The 22,117-nt window shown below is 58.7% G+C and overlaps 1 protein-coding gene across 1 annotated transcript in view; it reads right to left on the minus strand.

Moving 5' to 3' along the window:
• Window positions 1–69: 69 nt before the first annotated feature.
• HSPG2 (heparan sulfate proteoglycan 2) overlaps window positions 70–22,117 on the minus strand; it is a 60,960-nt gene continuing 38,912 nt past the window's right edge. Inside the window, exons 50-96 of the mRNA XM_040987631.1 lie at window positions 21,909–22,060; window positions 21,683–21,818; window positions 21,110–21,261; window positions 20,805–20,949; window positions 20,579–20,730; window positions 19,815–19,950; window positions 19,560–19,711; window positions 19,043–19,181; window positions 18,796–18,947; window positions 18,090–18,225; window positions 17,841–17,992; window positions 17,500–17,638; window positions 17,113–17,264; window positions 16,785–16,938; window positions 16,192–16,337; window positions 15,702–15,843; window positions 14,970–15,121; window positions 14,457–14,598; window positions 14,216–14,356; window positions 13,783–13,917; window positions 13,371–13,552; window positions 12,863–13,058; window positions 12,457–12,636; window positions 11,967–12,227; window positions 10,692–10,896; window positions 10,092–10,189; window positions 9,459–9,725; window positions 8,790–8,899; window positions 8,464–8,611; window positions 8,264–8,380; window positions 7,554–7,665; window positions 6,776–6,920; window positions 6,588–6,687; window positions 6,387–6,496; window positions 6,150–6,258; window positions 5,543–5,641; window positions 4,977–5,198; window positions 4,451–4,695; window positions 3,966–4,137; window positions 3,761–3,883; window positions 3,601–3,657; window positions 1,847–1,922; window positions 1,675–1,757; window positions 1,477–1,540; window positions 1,291–1,374; window positions 917–1,020; window positions 70–788 (exon numbers count right to left, since the gene is read on the minus strand). Of these exons, the coding sequence (XP_040843565.1) occupies window positions 616–788; window positions 917–1,020; window positions 1,291–1,374; window positions 1,477–1,540; window positions 1,675–1,757; window positions 1,847–1,922; window positions 3,601–3,657; window positions 3,761–3,883; window positions 3,966–4,137; window positions 4,451–4,695; window positions 4,977–5,198; window positions 5,543–5,641; window positions 6,150–6,258; window positions 6,387–6,496; window positions 6,588–6,687; window positions 6,776–6,920; window positions 7,554–7,665; window positions 8,264–8,380; window positions 8,464–8,611; window positions 8,790–8,899; window positions 9,459–9,725; window positions 10,092–10,189; window positions 10,692–10,896; window positions 11,967–12,227; window positions 12,457–12,636; window positions 12,863–13,058; window positions 13,371–13,552; window positions 13,783–13,917; window positions 14,216–14,356; window positions 14,457–14,598; window positions 14,970–15,121; window positions 15,702–15,843; window positions 16,192–16,337; window positions 16,785–16,938; window positions 17,113–17,264; window positions 17,500–17,638; window positions 17,841–17,992; window positions 18,090–18,225; window positions 18,796–18,947; window positions 19,043–19,181; window positions 19,560–19,711; window positions 19,815–19,950; window positions 20,579–20,730; window positions 20,805–20,949; window positions 21,110–21,261; window positions 21,683–21,818; window positions 21,909–22,060 (6,749 nt within the window). The 3' untranslated portion in view covers window positions 70–615. The remainder of the gene's footprint in view (window positions 789–916; window positions 1,021–1,290; window positions 1,375–1,476; window positions 1,541–1,674; window positions 1,758–1,846; window positions 1,923–3,600; window positions 3,658–3,760; window positions 3,884–3,965; window positions 4,138–4,450; window positions 4,696–4,976; window positions 5,199–5,542; window positions 5,642–6,149; window positions 6,259–6,386; window positions 6,497–6,587; window positions 6,688–6,775; window positions 6,921–7,553; window positions 7,666–8,263; window positions 8,381–8,463; window positions 8,612–8,789; window positions 8,900–9,458; window positions 9,726–10,091; window positions 10,190–10,691; window positions 10,897–11,966; window positions 12,228–12,456; window positions 12,637–12,862; window positions 13,059–13,370; window positions 13,553–13,782; window positions 13,918–14,215; window positions 14,357–14,456; window positions 14,599–14,969; window positions 15,122–15,701; window positions 15,844–16,191; window positions 16,338–16,784; window positions 16,939–17,112; window positions 17,265–17,499; window positions 17,639–17,840; window positions 17,993–18,089; window positions 18,226–18,795; window positions 18,948–19,042; window positions 19,182–19,559; window positions 19,712–19,814; window positions 19,951–20,578; window positions 20,731–20,804; window positions 20,950–21,109; window positions 21,262–21,682; window positions 21,819–21,908; window positions 22,061–22,117) is intronic.

Below are 22,117 nucleotides of genomic sequence, written 5' to 3' on the forward strand. Positions count from 1 at the left end.
GTGGTTAGGGGCCCTGGACTGTGTGTGTGGGATAGGTGTGCAGGACGGGGTGGGGAGCTCAGTGGGAGAGGGGAGGCTGTCAGGGGTAGGTGGCTAGGACGTGGGAGGAGGGGTAGGACGTGGGCTGGGGGAGGGGGAGCTGCCTTCTGCTCCACAGCAGACATAGAGAGCTTCCCGGCGCAGAGGGGGTGGCCACGGCTCCTGCCACACCCTCCTGTTCACGTAGCCAGTGAGCACCAGGATGGAAGCTGAGGTGGGCGCGCACAGTAAGAGGCTGGAAAGGGCTGCTGAGATGGGCATCCGGGCTCTGCCTGGAGGGGCCCTTGGGCGGGTGCATGGGAACAGCTCTGGGCCACTGCATTGGACTCCACGTCACAGTGGTGTTCTGAGGAGTCTGTTCCCATTTGGGTTGCCCACCCACCAGCTCTGTGGTTTTGCCCAGGTGTGCATGGTGGTGCCACTCTCCCCTCCAGTCCAGCCCAGGGCGGTAGCAGCAAAGCGTGGCATCGCCTCGGTTTCTTACAAAAATTCATAATAATAATATTAATAATAATATACTCGACATGGTTGGGTTAGGCTCTACCCAGGAGTCCATAAGGGGAGGCAGGCAGGTGCCTATGACGGGCAGGGGCGCGTGTTGGCTCCTGCCAGGGCACGATGCTGCAGGTCCAGGGGCTGGGGGGGTGGGCCACTAGGCTGGGCAGAGCGCAGCACCAGGTTCTTGATACAGCCTGTGATACCCGAGGAGAACCTGCCTCCGGTCAGGGTGGCCACGTCGGGAGCTCCGCCTGTGGGAAGAGAAGCAAGAGCATCTGTTGGCTCAGAGCCCAGCATGGGAGGTAGGGCAGGTGCATTGTACCCCCCTTGTCCCGAGGGCAGCTCCAGGCCTACAGCAGACCTGAGCCCAGGAACTTACCCACGTAGATGTTGCCCTTGGTGTTGACTGCCACATTTGGGCCTGGGGACTGCCCGCTGACCAGCTCCTCACCGTCCACCTGGATGGAGCCTCTGCGACCCTCTCTGCAGTGAAACTGGGTCAGGTCACTACCACAGACTGCCCATCCTCCTGGGCCCACCCAAGGGATCCCAGCTGCCCCTGCCCTCTGAGTTCCTTAGTGCCTGCTGGGGAAGAGATTGGACCCCAGCAATCCAGTTTCCTTCCTGATCTCAACTCGGTTGAGCCCTCTCTCTGCAGGGCTCAATGCCTGCCTCCCTGTCCACAGTGGGGGTGTCCAGTCCCACTCTAAAACTTGGGGCCCCCTGCCCGAGTGCCCAGCCACATTCTCTCACCGCAGTGCTGTCACCCGATGCCACTCGCCATCATTGATGGGGTCCTCAGAGACAAGGCGGGCTTCCCCACTGCCCAGCTGGTAGCTGTGGTCACAGACCCCAGAGTGTCAGTCAGGACAGGGTGGAGGTGGGGATGGTTGTGGTGGTGGGAGGTGGCACTGGGAACTGAGCAGGCGAAGGACCTACCTGAAGACAAGGTGCCCGTCCTGAAGCCCAAGGCTGACGAAGTCCTTGCCTCGGCTGACTTTGCCTATCTCCTGCCGGAAAAACACAGGGTCTCTGGGGGCTCCCCAGCCTGGAAGGCAGAGGCCCCCTTTCTCTCTCCACAATGTCCTGGCCAGCAGGAGGTCAGCCACTTGCCCCAGAAACCCAGCAAGCCCACACTCACCACTCCCTGCCAGAGGAGGAGGCCACTGGCCGTGCTGGTGCGAACCTCCAGCTCAATGGTCTCGGGCACTTCGGGGAGGCTGTGAGCAGGGGAAGAGGAGTTGAGGGGACAGAAGTCAGGAGTCCCACTCTCCCTCCAGGCCCTGGGGTTCTCCTAGAGCATGCTCACCTTCTGGAAAAGATGTGGCCAGGGAGGGCTAGGAAGCCGCCATCATAGAAGTAAGCTCCATACTGGCCGGGGGCGTCTGTGGAAACGGAAGGAGCGAGAGGGGTGAGCCATCTGTGGACTTGCCTCAGGTGTTAGAGCTTCCATCCCTACCTCCATCCCTACCTCCACTGCTGGGGCTCTGAACCTACAGTCCTTGGGCATTCAAGTAGCCATCAACTGGTTCAGGGGCCTGGGAACTTGGGTGGTAACCTACTCGGCTGTTCTCGTTCACTCCTTCCCGAGGCTGCCATCACTGCTCACCCCATGCCAGGCTGTAGACACTTGGAGTACTGTGGGCATTTATTACTGTCCTGACACTGTGGTCACTATTAGGACCCTCACTATCATGTTATTTACTGTGTTAATAAAGCAGCACAGGGATGACACATATAAGTATGTGTGGATAAATTTCTGCTCAGCTGGGTTTCTGCTGCAATCCTATGCATTTCATTTCACGAGGTCGGCTCGGCCAGTGTGGGCTGGCCCCTGCCCCTAGTTGCCAGGATCTGTCTGGCTATGGCTTGGCAGGTCCCACAGCTCCATAAAGCCCTTCATCTTGAGCAGACTGAGATAGGTTGTCGCCTGGACATTGGTGTGCAGTGGTTGGGAGCCTTGGTGCTCTGTCAGTTTTACATGGGAGGACACACTCAGTGAGACACAACATCTAGGGCCAGCGTGCTGTGCAGCCTCAGATGCTGGTTGTCCATATGGGCGCTGGTTCAAGTCCCAGCTGCCTCACTTCCAATCCAGCTCCCTGTTAGTGTCCCTGGGAAAGCAGTGGAAGATAGCCCAAGTACCTGAGCCTCTGCACGCATGTGGGAGACTCAGATGAAGTTCTAGTTACCTGGCTTTGGCCTGGCCCACTCCTGGCTGTTGCAGCCATTTAAGGAACATTACTGCCATGTAGGGAGTGAACCAGCAGGCAGAAGATCTCTCTCTGTCCTCCACTCTCACTCCTGCCTATAGCTCTGCTTTTCAAATAAAGTCTTTTTTTTTTTTTTAAGAGGAAGACACAAAATTCACAGAAGTTAATCTTCTAGATCAGATGGTTAATATTCTGAGCATGCTCAATACAATCAACAATTTTATTCTTAGGCAAAATTGTCTCCAAAATCTCTGGGAAGAGATTATGTCTGTTTTATACATGGGGAGGCCGAGGCACAGAGAGGTTCAGTCACCTACCCAACGCCACACAGCTATGAGGTAGCAGGGCTAGAATTTGAACCCAGACAGGCTGGTTCCAGAGTCCGCACTCTTAACCACTTACCCATTTTCCTATTATACCAGTGGTGAGTAAACAATGTATCTACAGAGGAGCTAGCACAGAGCTTGCTATGTTTAACTTCAGTTTGAAACAGATGGTGGACTCCTTGACAACCAGGGTCCCACCTCACTCATCTGTTCTTTTCTGTTCCCACTGTGTGCCAGGATGGGCACATGATGATGGGTAATGACTGAATGCAGGAATACAGAGCAGCAAACGGGTCAGAGTGGGTCTACCTGTCCATGGTCACCCTGCCAGTCAGCGTGGGGCAGGACACAACTCTGGGCATGGGCACGGTGCCCTTCTGTATTTTGCCCTTTCCATGCCCAGTGAGCCCCTCACATGGGCCTATTGTCTTAGACTTAAGAGCATGGGATAACTGGGGAATGGGGCGAAGGGTGGGGGAAGCCCAGCATTCCGGCCTCCTTGGCTGGTCATGTCGAGCGCCTACCGCTGCCCCCGCTGCCTTCTAGGTGCCAATCGGACTCTGCTGTGCCATGTCCAGGACCTGTGGGAAAGACCAGGCTCTAGTCGGTGGGCATGGCTCCACTGGGCACTCGGTCCAGCCCAGGGTCCCAAGAGGACGGTGGAGAGAAGCCAGGACTGGGTACCTTGCTGGCAGCGTGGGCCTGAGAAGCCAGGGGGACAGAGGCAGTGGGTGCCCTGGCAGGTGCCCCCATGCAGACAGGGCTCGTGGAGCTGGCAGGGGTTCTCCTCATGCTCACAGAGGTCTCCTGTGGATCAGGGTGGAGGTGAACGCGTGGTGGGCATGACTGGAGGTGCTGCTCCCCCCTGGTGCCTGGTCAGCACCCCTACCTTTGAAGCCATCACGACACAGGCACTGGAACTCGTATTCGCCAGCGGGCATGCACGTGGCACCATTCTGGCAAGGCTGGCGCTCACACGGGGAGCTGTCATAGCACTGCCCGATGCCTCGGCTGCCTAGGAAGCTGTAGGTAAGGTCCAGTCGCTTGCCATTCACTGAAACCTGTGGGCACAGGGACGTCGAGGAACTGAAGGGGAGCAGAAGGCAGGGGCATGAGGGAGCCACGCAGGAGGAGGCAGCAGAGGTGGCTGAGAGACCCCTTCGCACGTGAGAAGGGGACCAGAGACACCCGGGTGGCACCTGCTGTAAGGAACACCTATCCCCCTGCACAGATCCCTCGGTGTTCTCATGTGTTGTCTCCATTTTAGACAGGAGGAAACGGGTGAAGCGGACAGTCCCAGGGCCCTGGTGAGCTGCAGATGGTGGCTCAGCCTGCCCTCCTCTGCCCCACTCCTTCTCTGGGGCTACTCCTTACCTCACCAACACAGCCACGGAAGTGAGCGCTCACGTTGGTGGCTGGAGACAGCGGCACAGAGGGTTCCACGCCGCCCAGGTAGAGGAGCGTGTGTAGGTTGAGGCCCTGGCTCTTGCCGGGCGAGGAGCGCAGCACAGGGCGGCCTCCGTTTATCCGCAGGCTGCCATCCTTGTTGAGGCGCTCAGCAGATGCACGGTGCCAACGGCCCAGGGCCAGTGGCTCGGGGCTCCGCAGAATGGCCAGTCCTGTATGGGGCAGTGGGGAGAGGCCGCCAGAGAGCGATGGAGACTTGAGTGGACAGGGAACTTCCCATGGCTGTTGGGCATGCCAAATGAGGAACCCAAGGTTGAGAGAGCTCTGGGGACGTGCTTAGCATCACACACAGCAAGGCACAGGTAGCAGCAGGAGACCATGGGTGGCTGACCCCCAGGTCTCCTCCTCCCTGCCCCTGTAGAGTATGACAGGTCAAGGAGGACACAGAGCTTGGCACTCAGGGTCTCCTCTGCCTCTGCTGCCTGGTGTTTACCTGACCCCAACTCGTAGCGGAACTCCAGGTGGCCGCCAGCCATGGCCAGGGACACAAAGTCCTCCACAGGCCCACTCTTTCCCCCGCTGAACAATAAGATCCCATCGGGTGCCAGTGGCTTGAACTCAACATCCAGGCGTAGCTCGTGGTGTGTGTTGGTGAGGGCAGGCAGTGCCAGGTAGGAGTCGGAGCCCGACATGGAGGGGGTGGTCACTGTGACACCTGCGGTGACAGTCACAGCTCAGGACTCAGCAGCAGGAACCCGGAGTTGGGGGGAAGGAGCCCAGCCCTGCTCTGGGACCCCTGCCTATCACAGAACGAGCTGGGTGGCAGCTGGGACAGCCCCAGAGCCTCTGGCCTGGACATCACACACTAGGCTGGCAGCAAACCCAGTGAGATAAGGGTCTTGTCTAGGGACCCTCATGTAAGGGACTCAGGCTTGGGGATGGGGGTGCTTGTAGCCAGGTGACTTTGTGCTGGTTCTGGGCTACTTTTGTAGGGTCCATTTTAGTCGGGGGGTCTTGCTAAGCTTGCCCAGCCACCACTGAGAGGCTGATTCCACTCACCTTCCTCGCATCTTGCCCCTGAGCGGCCTAAGTGGCAGCGGCAGGTGTAGCCTCGGCCATCGGGCCGGTTCACGCAGGTGGCATCTGGCCCACAGGCCTCTGGGGGACACATGGGTCAGTGAGGAGGATGTTGAGATGACTCAGCAGGGGTGGGACCCTGATGTCAAAGCCCAGTCTATCGCACACAGGAGGCCTTAGCTGGGACTGAAGCCAGGCTGGGAAGGCTGTCCAGGAGGCTGGGGGGTGTCAAAATGGCTCTGTGTGTCTATGGTAATCTTGAAAGACAGTATTGGGTAACAAGATGTGGGTACCATGTGCCTGAGTTATAAGATGGCTAGGTGGTCAGCACTTGGGAAGGACTAGGTGGGCAGGATGGGAAAGGTGTGAATCCTTGGTGAACTAGATGGTGGGGTGTAGACACCTGAGTAGCCGTGCTGGTGGGGGAGGGTCATTGGCTGGCAGAGCTGGGGGGGATAGGTTATCTAGGGAGAGTGGGGTGCTCTCAGCTAGGAGTGATGGGGGTGGGCTATGGATGGAGAAGAAAGGGTGGCAATGGTGAAGATGGGCACCTGGGGGTGACAGTGGTGTGGCAGCCTGGGGTACGCACCTGGGTGGCAGTGCAGGGCCTGTGAGTGCTCGCAGCGGCTCCCGGTGAAGCCAGCCGGGCACACGCACATGTAGCTGCTGCTCTCTGAGTCGTGGCACTGGCCTCCATTCTGCAAAGCAGCCCCCAGGAGTCAGGCCGAGCACACCCTTGTCCTTCCCTCTCCCCACAGGGGCTGGCCCTGGCCAAGGGCAGTGGCTGGGGCAGTCAGGGGGATACCCGTAATGGGTGTGGGATCACCTGGCAGGGCCGGTCCCGACAGGTGGGGCAGTGGGAGATGCCGTGTGCGGTGAGGTTGAAGTCATGGAAGATGATCTCCTCGTCCTGGATGCGTAGTTCCCGGACACAGCCTGTGGGCAAGCGGGTGGGCAGGGTGAGCCCGTGGCTGGGGCTGGCTGCTGGGAAGCCTGCCCATGCCCTGCAGGACCAGCCCAGGCTCACCGACAAAGCCGCTGCTCAGGCCTGCCTTGGGGATGGCTGCATAGTCAGGGTAGCCGCCCAGGTACAGCTCCTCATTCAGGTCCAGGCCCTGGAACTTGCCCTGGAGAGGCAGAGAAGGCAGGACTGGCAGGCGGACCTAGGGCAGGCCAGGCTGAGGGCTGGGGTTAATGCCGGGGGCCTGAGCTCACCTGGGAGGTGCCGTTGACTGGAGTCAGGTTGCCCACAGTCAGGGAGCCCTGGGTGAGGCTACGCAGCAGGGTCACTGTATGGAACTGGCCCAGCGCCAGCGGTGTAGGGTGGCGGATGGTGGCCATGCCAGAGCCTGCGTCAAACCTGCTCAGTGGGGTGGAGGGTAGGGCAGGAGAGAGTGGGTGGCGGGTTTATAGGGAGGGCCTTGGAGGGGTACCAGAGGGGGAGCCGTACCTGCTCTTGCAGCCTCAGCTCTGGCACTGCCCTGGTTGTTATGCCTGCTGTGTCCAGCACCAGCTCGTCCTAGCCGTGACCCCTCCCAGCTATCTCCCTGTACTGCCTGGCAGCTTTCTGGAGCAGCCCTGGCACTCTCTGCTGGTACCTGTCTTCACTGTGCCCGAGTCCTCCCTCTGCAATCTCTCTGTTTATGACCTGTGATTCCCAGCAAGGGTGACATTTCCTTAAGCACAAGAATGGAGTCTGTATCAGGGTCTGGCACATGGTGTGTGTTTGCTGAGTACCTGCTCAATGGATGAATTAGTGAATGAAACCTGGCCTGCAGCAGCCCCAGGTCTGAGGCTGGCTTGCTCCTCCACCTTACTGGCATACTGTGCTCCTCCAGCGGGCTGGGTGGTCACCCAGAGTGACCGTGATCGTGAAAGCGCTCCTTCTCCCAGAGCCTCCGTTGTGGAAATAGGACAGTGACCCCTGGACTTCAGTCCTCTGGGCAGCCCCCCAGCCCTTCCTCCCCTAAAACAGGGAGGCTGAGGGTCTCACCGGAACTCGGGCCTTCCACCCACAAGGCCGAAAGAGATGAAGTCGGGCTGCCTGTTGGCCAGGTTGGTGGGGCTCCCTGGGGTGCGCTTCTGCCCGTTGTACAGCAGCATTCCTGGTGGTCACAGCAGTGTAAGGGGCCCCCCTCTAGCCACGGGCTCCCTGTGACCCCCATCATAGGTAGGAACCAAACCCTGGGGCCTGTCCATGCTCTGGCTGCTGTTCCTCCCTCGAGTGCTCCTCCCACAGCCTGGCCTTCTTGCCATCCCAGGGTTGGCACCCTTGACAGAAGGTCTTGCTAGGAGCCCCGACAAGAAATAGATACTGACTGCTTCACACCCTTGTAGGGTCCCCCGGAAGCGAGTGAGAGAGGCAGAGACTCACCCGAATAAAGAAGGAGGCCTGGACAGTGAAAGTCAGAACCCGAAAGGGAGGAGAGAGAGAGATGAGGATGAAGTGAGAAGTGGGAGAATAGGGAGAAGGGAGCAGCAATGGGGACAGGAGGCCTGGACATGGTGCGCCCAGGATGGCAGAGGGCAAAGAGGAGGCTGCAGCGGGAGCCACCTGAGGGCAGGGAGCAGAGAGCAGGCACAAGCGAGGACCCAGAGCGGGAGACCCCAGGCCAGGCAGGGAAGGTTCAGGCCACCTGGCAGATTCTCCACCAGGTTCCCCTCTCCACCCCAGTCTCCCTTGTCAGCCTCTTGCCTGCTTACCGTCAGCTGAGTCCGGCCGGAAGGTGATCTTAATCTCAAACTTCCTGTAGGCATCCTTAATGGTGGGCAGTGGCAGGAAGGAGTAGGGGGTTTGGGTGAAGTAGGGCACCACCCGCTCTGCCAATAGAGAGCACAGGGAACCATTAGTCAATGCCTTCCAGGTAGGGTACTGCCAATGCTGGCGGTGGGGGTTGTCTTACCTGGCACTTGCAGATTGGCAAAGGCTTTGACCTTGCCCTGGCGATTAGTAGCAGTGCAGATGTAGGTGCCAGCATCCTGGGGCCGGACTGAGGGCAGCATCAGCATGTTGTTTTCCAGGCGGCTGTCAGGTGGCAGGCTGCCATCCAGCTGTGGACACACTAAGTCTGAGGAGCCTGGCCTTGGCCCACACCTCCTATGGGTGCCTGCCTCCAAGCTCACCTTCAGACTCCAAACATGGATTCTGCGCCAGGTCCTGGGAGTTCTGAGATGGTTTAAACCCGGTCCTGGCTGTGGCATACCTGCCGATTCCCCGTGCACCACTTACCTTGCTCCAGGTGATGTCAGGTGTGGGGTAGCCCGAGGCCATGCAGGGGAAGACAGCCGCAGAGCCAGCAGGTACACGGACTTCTGGGGGTGTTGAGATCTGGGGCAAGGCTGGAGGGGAAGGAGACACAAACCACCAACATGACGATGGCCAACCCCTTGTATGTCCAGCCTGGGTCCAGCACTGTGCCCCATTTCACAGATGAGGAAATTGCGGGTCAGTGTGGAGAAGCAGTTGCTTGCTCCTGGCTACACGGAGGGAACTGGGCAGAGTCAGGGCTCAGGATCTGGTCTGCCTGACACCTTTTCAACATGTTTGGGGAGAAACTTGTGCAGTGCTCTGGGGCCCTGAGAAGGGAGCACATGGGCTGTGTGGGGGAGCAGGCATGGGGATGAAGCATGAGAAACCACAGCTTTTGTCGGCACGGCATCTATCTGCCTTGTGTTCCTGTTATGTCTGTATCACCAGACTGGCTGAAGGGGCTCTCCATCACTACCTGCAGGTGAGGACTGTATGTGACTTCCCCCCACAGTGCCCTGCAGCACAGCTCCTTCCCTACGGGTTCCAGCTTTCCCTAAACACACGCAGAAAATCTCCCCAGAGAGTAGACAGGAGGAGAAATGGCATGAGGGCCCCCACCCCAGTCTTGCTCCCCGTATTCCCAGTCACCTTGCACGAGCAGCAGCACATGGGACTGTGTGGTGCCAGCGCCGTTGGTGGCAGTGCAGCGGTACTGCCCAGCGTCGGCCAGCTCCACGTGGGGGATCTTGATGACATTCCCGCTCTGCAAGATGCCAGGCCGCAGGCGCCCTCCAACTTTGCTCCACGTCACCTGAGGTTTGGGGTCACCCAGTGCCAGGCACTCGAACTCCACAGAGTGGCCGACCACCACGGTCTGCACGGAGGTCCGGATGTTGATAAGCACAGAGGGTAGGGCTGGGGAGGAGTGAGGTAGAGGGCCGGCAGGTTAGCCCACAGGCGACTGACCCCTGCTGTGCTGGCACTGGTTCTTATCCTCACCTGCTTTTCTTTTCCATGAAGCCACTCATGGACACACAAACCTGCTTGTTTTTTTTGTTTATTCATCCACTTACTCATGTATCCACCAGTGTGGATTCTTCACCAGTGAGGCTGGGCATCCACCATGACACCTGCCTCCCTCACAACGTTATTAAGCTCCTCACTTTGCACTAGACACAGCAGAGTGAAACACAAGCGTTTTCTGCCTAGGAGGCTGCCTACACTCCATTCTCCTTAGCTCTGTCCCTTGCTCTTCGCAGGGACCTGAAGCCTCCCTCTTACCTTGGACAACCAGCTGGGCACTGGCCTGGGCTTGTCCCCAAGGTCCATGGGCCTGGCAGACATATGTCCCTTGGCAGCTCTGGTCTAAGTTCTGGATTCTGTGAAGGGGAAGAAAAATGTTAGGGTGTGAGCACAACCGAGTCCTGTTTGGCAGCCTTGTGGGAGGTAAGAGCTGATGTGGGTTAGCACCCTGAGTCAAGTTCTGCTCTCCCGATAACCACAGGAGGCATGCAGGGGGCTTCACAGCTGCTTTAGATGAAGACCCTGTGTTCAAGATCACAGTTATCAAGTAGCAGAGCCGAAACCTGGGGTGTCTGTGGGCATCTCACCCCAGAGCTGTTTTCTTCCTCCCACTAACAGTAGAAGGAATATGAGCCTCTGTTTTTGGAAGGATGTCTAAGCACTGTGATTAGTGTCTTCCACAAACTTATTTAAGTCTTACTTAACCCACTGTACAGCTGGGAAAACAGAGGTTCCCAGAGGTCAAGTTACTTGCCCAAGGACAGTGCTTCATGTGGAGGCTCCTCGGGGCAGGTGCTCTAACTCTGTTCCACCCATCAGCTATGGGCAGAGTCTAGTCCTGACCGCACCCTTACTCACCGCAGCACCCCATCCTGCACGCTGTGGCCAGGAGGTAGCTGGCCCCCTTCCTTGATCCAGCGGAGCTGGGTACCCTGGTCGCTGGGCACGGCACAGTGGAACTCGACGCTGGCCCCGATGCTCTTGGTCTCCTGCTGAGGTGTGATCTGCACGGTGGGTGGGGCTCTGGCTGAGATGGCAGTGTCAGGGAGTGTGCTGGAGGAGCCTGGGGAGGGGGACATATAAGATTCTGCATGTAGATGTATGTCACATCTCTGACATGCTGGGCCCTGCCTTCCCCAGGCTCAGGAAACCACCAGCCCCACACTCAAGGGGCATTCTTGTCCTGGTAACCTCTGACCAGAGACAGACAGTTCAGGGGTCCATCCAGTCATTGGGTCCCATATGCAGTGAACAGGCATGAGGGCCCACAGGTGCTGGGCTCTGCTTCCACAGTGGCTGGCCTTTGGGTAGGGAGAGCAGGCAGGACTCTGGCCTTTCTAAGGAAGGTCAGCAAAGACCACGCTGTTTGCAGTCAGTGAGCCCGGGATGCCGAGCCTTGGGGGATGGATGAAGAAGGGGTAGTGAGCGCAATTACCATGTACCTGGTACCTCTGGCGGGCTGCAGGTTTCCTGTCTATGGATCTAACTCAGCCTGCATGGAGACACTGGTCTCTCCACTTCACTTTGCAGATGAAGAAACTGAGGTGCATAGAGACTAAATGCCTTGACTGAGGGTGCACAGTGAACAAGTAACCAAGCTTGGAAGTCAGCTCTTTCTGACTTAGATGCTTGACCGGTGGGTTGTAGGATTTGTTGGGCCCAACAGTTCTTGCCTCTCTTTGCACCAGAGGAGACCAGAGAGATGCTGGATTCTCTAGAGATGCACCAAAGCCCTGGACATGCTGTCTGCCCCTCATGCACTATTGTCCATCAGGCATTTGCCAGGCCTGTCCTGGGGCCCTGGAGTGGGTGAGCTGGGCTGCTGGGATGAGTGGGTCCAGCCCTGTCCTTGTCATACAGCAGGTAGGGCAGGTTGATATACTAAGAGCCTCCTCTGGCAGATAAAAGTGTGTCAAGGGAGGGAAGTGGCAGTAAGAGGGGCTGAGAACAAATAAATTGGGGAAAATGGGGTCTTCCTGGAAGAGGCAAGCCCAGTTTGGGCCTTGGAGAACAGGGCAGAGGGCAAAGTGGTCTCTCTACCCCAAGTGTGGATCGCTAGGTATCTGTGCTGGGGTATGGAAGGGATGAGGGAAAGTTGATTGCTCCTGTCCAGCCTGAGCTAGGGCTACTTACCTTGCACAAGTACCTGGACGAAGGCCTCGGCTAAGCCCACCTTGTTGGAGACTTGGCAGCGGTAGCGGCCTGAGTCCTCAGGGGCTGCGGGCTCAATGTGCAGCCGCTCCTTACTGACAGTCGCCCGCCCGGGGAGGCTGCTGCCCACGCGGCTCCACTGGAAGGTGAGTGGTGGAGTGCCATGTGCCAGGCACTGTAGCTGCACCGTCTCTCCTGCCCGCACTGAGGCATGTTCTGGGACTATGGTGGCATATGGTGGATCTGGGGTGGGGGGGATACAGGGGGTAAGGGTGAGGATGGGCAGAGGGCAGCAGGGATCTGGAAAAGCACCAGGGAAGGGGGACAGTGGGCGCAGGGGACTGGGGTTGGGGAGAGTAAAGGTCCCAGTAAGGCAAGTAGCCAGTGGACTGGGCAGGTTCTGGGGATTCTGTCCAGGGTGTGCTCTGGTAGGGTGCAGAGAGGGCAGCCATGGACGGGACAGGTAGCTTACTCTCCACATGCAAGACAACAGTAGCCTCAGAGTGCCCCAGAGGGCTGGTGGCATTGCAGATGTACTGGCCCGAGTCTTGCTGGGCGACCCTGGGGATGATCAGGGTGTTGCCTTCCAGCCGGTGCTGCCAGGGCAGTGGGGCACGTAGCTTGGACCAGTGGATGGTGGGCGTGGGGCTGCCTGTGCCAGACAGAGGGAGAGGGCAGAGGTTGGTGGGCTGCCCCAGGGACCATGTCCCAGGTAGGGGTGGAAGGGTACTGGATGGTCTTGTCACTCTGTGGGGAAGCCACCAAGTGGGTGCAGCCATTACTGGGAGATTCCAGTGGGCATGGTGCAATCTTCAGGTCTTTAACTCAGGCCTCAGGCACCACTGCTCTGCTGGCTAGTGGCCTGCCCCTCCCCACACCTGAGGCTGAGCAGCGCAAGGTGGCCGTGTGTCCAGCCTCCACGGTCAGCTCCACTTCTTCCACCTGGGCCTGGGGGGCGCCTGGGGCTACGGTGCCCATGTCCACAATCACTTCCACTTGCTTCTGTGCTGTGCCCAGTGCATTCTGAGCTAGGCACACATAGGTGCCTGCATCTGATGGCTTCACTGATGAAATCTGGAAGGAAGAAGCCACACTTGCTCAGCAGCTGAGCTGAGACTTGGATGCTGCTGCTCTCTGGTCTGGCTTTACCCCTTTCCCCTTCGCTTGGGCTCAGCTGTCCCATCTGGCTGCTCAAGTCTCATCCTGTGACAGCCCACCCATCCATTTGCTCTTCCTTCCCTTCTGTCTCTTCCCTCTCCCCTGTCACTGACACCACCCCTTGCCTTCTTCATCCATTCACACTCACCTGCCTTCCCTCACACCTTTCCGAAGCCCTTGCCCAAGCCTAGGTCCCAGGCTAAACCTTACACCCAGAGATGGCCTCACCTTGAGCACTGCGTGGCTGTCCACCATCCCAAGCGTCCATGGATCCAGCCTGGCAGGGTAGCCTACCCGGGTCCAGCGAGGGGCGGAGCGGGGCTCCCCACTGCTGACACACTCCAGGGTGACATCCTTGCCTGCCTTCACACGCACGGAGCCCTCAGGGAGCACAGACACTGTCGGGGGCCCTGCCCAGAGGAATGACAGCCATCAACACACTGGCAGGGCTCTGCTGATCATGAGGGCTGGCGCAGGCCCCAGCCTAGCCACCGTCTGCCCATTACACTGATGAGAACACTGAGGCTCAGGGAAGGGAAATGCCTGAGAGAGGATCTGTGGCAGAGGTGGGATTTGAACCTGTAAGTTCTGAACTGAGAATCAGGGTTGGCACAGGAAGACAAAGCCCTGGGTTGCTCACCGTGCACATTGAGGTTCACGACACTTTGGGCCACACCGTAGGCATTGGAGGCCACGCAGCGGTAGGCCCCATGGTTGCTGGGCCGGGTGCCCACGATGGTGATGACTGAGCCGTTGGGGCTGATACGGACATTGTCTGTTGAGGGGCAGTGGGGTGGGGGTGAGTGAGGGCCTTGGCACTGTCAACCCACACCTCTCAGCCCACACTCCTGGTCCCTTTGGCCTGGCAGCATTCAGCTTAGAGTCACAGAGGGCAGAAGAGGAAGGGGTCCTTGGAGATGTCTGGGTCCAGCGCCTCACTGTACAGATATGGGGACACTGATGTCCCAGGAGGGCCACTGAGTAATTTGTGGCACTTCCCTCACCCCTGGCCTCGCGTGCCACCTTGGACCTCCCCTTTGCATGCCTCTGGCCCATCCACCTGCCTGACTCACCTTCCAGCTCTTGGTTCCGTGTCTTCCACTCCAGGTTGATGGGGGTGGCCCCATCGTGGATGAGGCACTTGAAGCTGGCATCTTGGCCCTGCTGCACGGTGCTGCTGGGTGGGTCAATAGAGATGACTGGGCTCCTGAGGCCTGGGGCCAACGAGGCAGAGGGTTCAGTTCAGCAGGAGTGGGCTGGCTCCACTCAGGGTCCTCCCTTCCTTGTCCTGCCCATGGCAGCCCCCATACTCACGGTAAGAAGACCCCTCGCTGGGTGGGACAGTGACTGTGAAGGAAGCCTCCTGCTCAGGGCCTGAGCTGCCTGCCACACGGCACACGTACTCGCCCGAGTCAGCAGGGGAGACATGGTGAAGCCTCAGAATGGAGCCATGAGTCTGTCGAGGTGGGGAGGAGGGAATCCTCAGGGCTGAGAGCCTTGAGGCAGGCAAGTTCCCAAGCCCAGCTGTGCCAGGACCCAAGATGTTCCAAAGGGCTTAGAAGCTCAGGGCTCCAGCTGCTGGGGCTATGAACTGATTCATTCCCAAATTCCCAGAGCTTCTCCCGGGGCTACGGGTGGAGGTGGGTGGGAGTGGGAGGGCAGGGAGTAAGACACAGGAAAGTACTTTGCCAGCACAGTGAGGAGAAAACTCAGGCCTCTCAGCTTCCAGGCTGGCAAACCACGTGTCCCTCTGTTTGCATGAGCACTGGGGCAGCTGCACGGCGAACTGGGTCTGCTCTGGAATCATCCCCATCCTGGCCCCTGTACCTGGTGCTGGGCAGGGAGGCTGCCCCCACGCTTGTACCACGTAACCTGGGCATGGGCCTGCCCGGGTACCACGCAGTTCAGATCCAGGGTCTGCCCTTCGGCTACATGGGAGGAGGAGGCCTCAATGTAGATGGGCTGGGCCAGTCCTGGAGCTGTGGGTACAAGGGTGGGTCAGAGAGCCCACCTTAGGCGGTGGCACTGGAGATATAGCAGTTTCAGGGTGGCTGCCACAGGACCTGAAAAGTCTCCATTTTCTGGGGGCTCAGAAGTCACTGAGACCAAGGACCAGGCTCCCACTGGTGGAGGGGAAGGGCAGGGAGGCCACCAGGGACTGGAGACACACAGGAAACTCACGAGGGCTTTGGTTATATATCTGTGAGCATCCAGGCTGGCTTGATCCTTTGCCCCAAGCAACACCGGGGTGTATATGGTGGTAAAGGGGGTTAACTTGCGACCTGGTATGCCCCATTCCATACTGGCATGTTGGATACTCAGTGCTTCTGATTCAGTTTCCTGTAATGACCTAGCCCTGGGTGCTAGGGTCATTTGGAAAATGAATCAGCAAATGAAATCAGTTTTTGTTCTCTCTGTCTCTCTCTTGCTCTATCACTTTCCTTTCAAATATTTTTTTTCCAGAGATTTAGGAAAAAAGACAAGTCCTACTGGGGCAGCAGGGAGGAGCAGGGCCAGGAGGGGGCCCCAAGTCTGTGCCCGCAGCTCCATGTCACTCACCAGGAATCGGGGCTGGGCTGGCAGGCTCGATGGAGACCAGGACAGAGGCCTCCAGGACACCTGAGCTGCCGACCACTCGGCAGGTGTACTCGCCGGAGTCAGCAGGGGACACCTGGTTCAGTCTCAGAGTGTGGCCGTGAACCTGGCCAAGTGGAGGTGAGAGTGAGGAGGGCAGCCAAGTCCTATGGTCCCAGTAGCCCAGGACTGTCTCACGCAGCAGCACAAGCTATATACTCAGACATTAAATGCTCAATGTGCCAGTTTTTTGGTTTCTGGTAGGAGCAAGTCAAGGGTCTTGGGCAAGAGGTGTCTCATTTTTTTTCTGCACCTTGGCTCTGGCACACGTGGAAGCCCTGCGTGTCTGGTCTGTGCCTGCCCTCTGATACCAGGGATCTCTTGCTTCATCTCTCAGCCCCCATGGTGGGGTTCTCTCCCTGTGTCCCCTTCCTTCCCTTTGGGGATGGATTTGGGCAGGTCTCCTGCCTCTTACCTGGTGCTGGGCGGGGAGGCTGCCCCCACGCCGATGCCACGTGACCTGGGCATGGGCCTGCCCAGGCACCACACAGCTCAGATCCAAGGTCTGCCCTTCAGCCACACGGGAAGAGGATGTCTCGATGCGGATGGGCGGGGTTCCACCTTGGGCTGAGGCACAGGGAGATTGTGAGCTGGGACTCCCAGGCTGTGCCTCAAGCCTTGCTGGTGTGCCCAGATGTGCAGGCCTCCCGGGGACCGGCTGCATTCCACTGAAGCCTGGACCAGCTGAGCTAGCCTGGGGGTGGCAGCAGATGCTCTCCCTTGCCCCACCATCACCTCCTCCAGCACTCGGTGCCAGTCTCCTGCATTGGGAGCACCAGTACTCCCCAAACTGGGATTGTGTGGAGTGAAGAACACAGACAGCTCCACGTGTAGAGAGAGGGCTTGGACTCTAGTCGTCAGATATCAGATACACTGAGCTCTTTCACCCTGACCTGGCTGCTCAGTCTAGGACCAAGGCCTGGGCAGGGCCTGAGGGGCAGCAGCCTCTGGGACTCGGCCTGCCAGGCTCTCTGCCCCACTACCAGCCTCCCAGCCCCATGCAGAGACCCTCACCAGGGACACGGACGGCACCAGCATCAGAGGCCTCGATGGTGACCAGGACTGAGGCCTCCAAGGGGCCAGAAGTGCCCAGCACGCGGCACACATACTGGCCCGAGTCGGCTGGGGACACCTGGTATAGCCGGAGAGTTGAGCCATGGGTCTGAGAAGGGCCAGGACAGGGAGAGAGGGGACAAAATAAGATGCTGACGTAGGACTCTTGCAGGCCTGGGTCAGGGGGCTGACTTCTGATGCAGGTGGGCTTGGCATCCAACAAGGGCTGCTACCAGGCCACACCCGTGACCCTCCCACCACTTCTGACCAGCCACATGCTTACCTGATGGTGGGTGGGGAGGCTGCCTCCACGTTTATACCAAGTAACCTGGGCATGAGCCTGACCAGGGACCACACAGTTCAGATCCAATGTCTGCCCTTCGGCCACATGGGAGGAGGAGGACTCAATTCTGATGGGTGCAGCACCGCCAGGGGCTGGAGAAGCAAGACAAGTGAGTCAGGGCTTGGTGGCAGTCCGATCTGGGAACTGGGTCATGGTAGCACAGCCACAGAAATTCCCATGCCCCAGAGTAACAACCAAGATTCGCTATAGGCAGCATTTGCAGTATGCCAGGCACTGGCTAACCAAGGCACCATACGTGCAGTAACTCTTGTACCCCTCGAGACTCATGGAGATGCAATGCTCCTTTTTTTACTCTATCAGACTCACCAGAGGGGTTGCTGGGTCTGGGGGAGACTGAGACCATGATGGAGGCCTCCTGGGCATCGATGTTGTTGTTGGCCCGACACACGTACTCTCCTGAGTCGGCCACGGACATCTGGTGCAAACGCAGGTGGGAACCGTGGGTCTGGGGGTGCAGATATGGGAGATGGGGAGAGAACAAGGAGTCACAGGTCACCAGCTGGCTCTGGACTCCTTTGTCAGACTCACTGAGATGCCTTCTGTTTCCTTAGGGCCCCAGGTTGCTGGGGTGTCCAGGGCATGAGAGAGGGAGCCTGCAGGGCTGCTCCCTGCACTGGCCACCCTGCTGCCTCGGCCCCACTCTGTACCTGGTGTTGGGAGGGCAGGCTGCCTCCACGCTTGTACCACGTGATGGTGGCCTGGGACTGCCCGGCGACCACACAGTTCAGATCCAAGGTCTGTCCTTCAACTACAGTGGGGGACGAGGACTCGATCCTGATTGGTGGGGAGACACTGGGCACTGGGGATAGAGGGGTGTGGGCCACACAGCCAGTGTCAGAAGAGAAACTGCCCCGGGGACCTCCCTGCCTCCCCTGCCCCCTGCTCTCTGCACTCACCACGGGAGGTGCCACTGCCCTGAATGGTGACAATGAGGGAAGTCTCCTGGGAACCGATGCCGTTGCTGACGTGGCACACATACTCGCCAGAGTCTGCGGGGGTCACCTGAGGGATCCGTAGCCGGGAGCCCACAATCTGGAGGGAACAGGGGTCAGTGAATACCAGGGGTAGGGGCACCTCTCCATCATAGACTCTGCTGCTGCCGCCTCCTGTACCCCAGGAGCCCCTTGTGCTGCCTGGGGCCGGGCCTGGGGCTCCCAGCTAGTGTGTGGCCTGGCCCTGGCTGGCGGACATGGCCTCCAGATGCTTTTCTCACTTAGCCCCTCCACAAAGCATGCTGAGTCCCTGCCTGAAGTGGCTAAGGTGCCCTGTGTGGCACTGTCATCTGCCAAATCTGCCTCCCTCTGGACCGCAAAGAACCTGAGCATAGACACTCATCTTCCACTGGGACCCGCAGTGTGAGGGCCAGGACTTGGCCCAAGCAGGCAAGTTGAGTAAGCAGGTGCACCTGGTTGAGGTCAGTAGCATGCATCTCAGTAGCCTAGCACCTGTCCAGACCCACCCAGCAAGGATGTTCTATGTTTGCCGAATGACTGAATGAGCACACTTAGAGACTCTGAAAGCCCTTTAGCTTGCTAGTCAGGTCAGGTACACTCTGTTTTACAACCCATTCCCCCACTGGCCACCAGTCTGCTGGCTCTGTACCTGATGCCGACTGGGTAAGCTGCCTCCACGCTTGTACCAGGTGATGGTATGGGGGGCTTGACTGGCAACTATGCAGTTGAGGTCCAGAGTATGGCCATTGGCCAGTGAAGTGGATGAAGACTCAATGCGAACGGGATACACCACAGCCTGGGCTGAGAGGGTGAGATGAAAGGAAGGTAGGGTATGGAAGCCGCTGGGGTTGAACCCTAAGGCCATTTACCAGGAGCCCTGACCCTGAGACACTCACGGTGGGAGGGTCCCGGGCGTTGCTGGATGGTGACAAGGACTGAGGCTTCCTGGGTGCCTGAGCTGCTGACCACACGACACACGTACTCCCCAGAGTCGGCTGGGGTCACCTGGGGCAGCCGCAACCTCGAGCCATGCACCTGACATGGGTGGGAGGGAGGAGGCAGGATCTGAGCCTGGCCCCAGGACTCACGGCCAGCCTCCTGTTCCTCTTCCTGGCCCCTCCGGCTCATCTGGGAGCTGATCTCTTAGTTCCTCTCCCTCAGTGTGAGGACAGGTACAGCCTTCAACCTTACCTAGCCAGGACTGCTAAGACTTAGAAAAAGTTGGGGACCAGCAATGTGAACCAGCAAATGCAGATGTGTGTAGGGTAAGCGAGCATGTCTGACAGATGTGGGATTGAGAATTAGGGAAAGCAAGTGACTGGAGTGGGGCTGGGACCAAAGCTCCTTCACACCCCAGTGTGTGACCCCACAAATACCTACTGTTGGGCCCCTCCTTGGCTCCCCAGCTCCTACCTGATGTTGGGCAGGGAGGCTGCCCCCACGCTTATGCCACGTGATCTGGGCATGGGCCTGCCCAGCAACGAGGCAGTTCAGATCCAGTGTCTGTCCTTCAGCCACATGGGAAGATGATGACTCAATCCGGACTGGGGGGGTAACTCCGAGTGCTGGAAACACAGGGCAGGGAGGTGAGGAACCGTGAGTGTGGCTGGTGTGGGGAGCTTCCCAGGGTGGGACCCCAGCCCTCTACTGGCTTGCAACAGCACTCACCAGGCACAGAGCTCTCTGGCTCAATGGTGACTAGGACGGAGGACTCCAAGGGCACGGAGCCACCCACCACACGGCACACATACTCGCCCGAGTCAGCAGGGGACACTTGGTGCAGCCGCAGCAGCGAGCCGTGGGTCTGGCCAGAGTGAGGGGAGGTCAGAAGGAGCCCTTGTGGGACCCTGCCACCTGCAGCCCCGCTTACCCTCTGACCCCTGTGGCTGGCTATCAGCGGGGGGTTCAGGTTTTCTATCCTGCCTAGTGGTGGGGAAAGAGCTCTGGTCCCAGCTCACTCCCAATCCGTACTAAGACACACCTGTAGCCCCCTGCAATCAAGAGCTAAAACGAGGGAGCTGACCGCTATCTATGGGAGCTTCTCTCATTCCTCAGCTACCAGAATAATGGTGCATCTTGTAATGGTTCTAAGATGCACATGACAGAGCGATAACGACAGCTGCTGGTGTTGTGGTAGCAATTATAGTTCCTGGTCCTCCCCGTGAGCTGGTCTCTCTGTACTTTACATGTGCATTAATTACCCTCATCTTTAAGAGAATCCTAAAAAGCTAGGACTATTACACATATTACTGTTCCACAGATGCTGTAATTATGGCACATAGAGGTTAGGCATCCTGTTCAAGATGACGAACTAGTTAGTGGGGAACTTGGCCCAGGGTCCAAGGTCTCCCTTTGGAAATCCCTAGTTCCTTCACAATCCAGGGACCTCCCCCTCCTGCTTCTTGCCCCATGTATACCCTTCAGCTCCACACCTGATGCCGGGCAGGGAGGTTGCCCCCACGCCGATGCCATGTGACCTGAGCATGGGCTTGTCCAGGTACCACACAGTTCAGATCCAGGGTCTGCCCCTCAGCTACGTGGGAGGAGGAGGATTCGATGTGGATGGGCTGGGTTCCACCAGAGGCTGGGGGATGAGATGGTCACTGGTTACTTTAGCTCTCTAAAGCACCCCCAGCCCAACCTGGGCCTCTACCCAACCCCACTCACAGTTGACATTGATGGGCGCCCGTGTCCTGGTTACTCTGACAGTGATGGAGGCCTCCACACCATTGCTGGCACGGCACACATACTCCCCTGCATCAGCGGGTGAGATCTGGAAGATGTATAGGCGCGAGCCGCGGACCTGGGCAGTGGAGGGCAGTGGTGTGAGTGCGGGGCTTTCTGTAGCCAAGCAGAGGTCCTCTGTTGCCCTGAGCCAACAATCACCAGCCCCCAAGCCCAGGATCCAGAACCCCCAACACCAACTGTACTCTGTTCCCTCCCACCTTCCTGGGGAGGTGTACCTGGTGCCGGGCAGGGAGGCTGCCCCCACGCTTGTACCATGTGACTGGGGCATGGGCCTGCCCTGCCACCACACAGCTCAGATCAAGAGTCTGTCCCTCAGCCACCGTGGAGGAGGAGGACTCAATCCTGACGGGTGGGACAGGTCCTGGGGCTGTGGGAACAGGGGCCCAGGTAGAAGATGCTCCCCAGGAGAGAGCAGAAACTGCCTCACCTGGGCTCCAAGGCCGGGCCCAGGTCTGGGGGTATTTGGTGGCCTGGGCTTGAGGCCCTCAGTTCAGAGACCCTAATGGAGGATCTGAGAAGGCTTTGTATGGGCGTGGGAGGGTCAGGGCGTGAGGCAGGCAAGGACAGTTGAGGCTTGAGACCCAGAGGTAGGTGTGGCAACATGTGGAGTGGTGTGGCCAATGACATGTGTGATGCAAAGACAAGGATTCTTGTCTCAGACATAGGGAAACTGCAGGGCAGGGTTGGTAGCCAGTACTAACATGAGCCATCTTCCCCAGCTGCCTGGGTTTCAGCCCTGGAAGGCTTTTAGCCTCCTTCAGCTGTCTGTGGTGTCAGGAGTCACTCACCAGGGACAGAGCCAGAGGCCTCGATGGAGACCCGGACAGAGGTCTCCAGGGGTTCAGAGCCGAGGACTACGCGGCACACGTACTCGCCCGAGTCAGCGGGAGACACCTGGTGTAGTCGCAGCAGCGAGCCATGGGTCTGTGGGACATTGGGGTGTGTTGATAAGGAGGGGGTCAACACAGCCCTGGCCAACCCCTCCAGCAAACTGGCTTTGAGGGGCTACTGTACCTGGTGCCGGGTGGGGAGGCTGCCCCCACGCCTATACCATGTGACCTGAGCATGGGCTTGCCCAGGCACCACACAGTTCAGATCCAAGGTCTGCCCCTCAGCTACATGGGAGGAGGAGGATTCGATGCGGATGGGCTGGGTGCTGCCTGCAGCTGGGGTTCAGAGACTGGTTAGAGACCTGGGCTTGGGATGTCCCCAGCCTAGCCCTC

The sequence above is a fragment of the Ochotona curzoniae genome, unplaced genomic scaffold (assembly GCF_017591425.1).
Source record: "Ochotona curzoniae isolate NIBS_2020 unplaced genomic scaffold, NIBS_Ocur_1.0 contig_4792, whole genome shotgun sequence".
Taxonomy (NCBI): Eukaryota; Metazoa; Chordata; class Mammalia; order Lagomorpha; family Ochotonidae; genus Ochotona; species Ochotona curzoniae.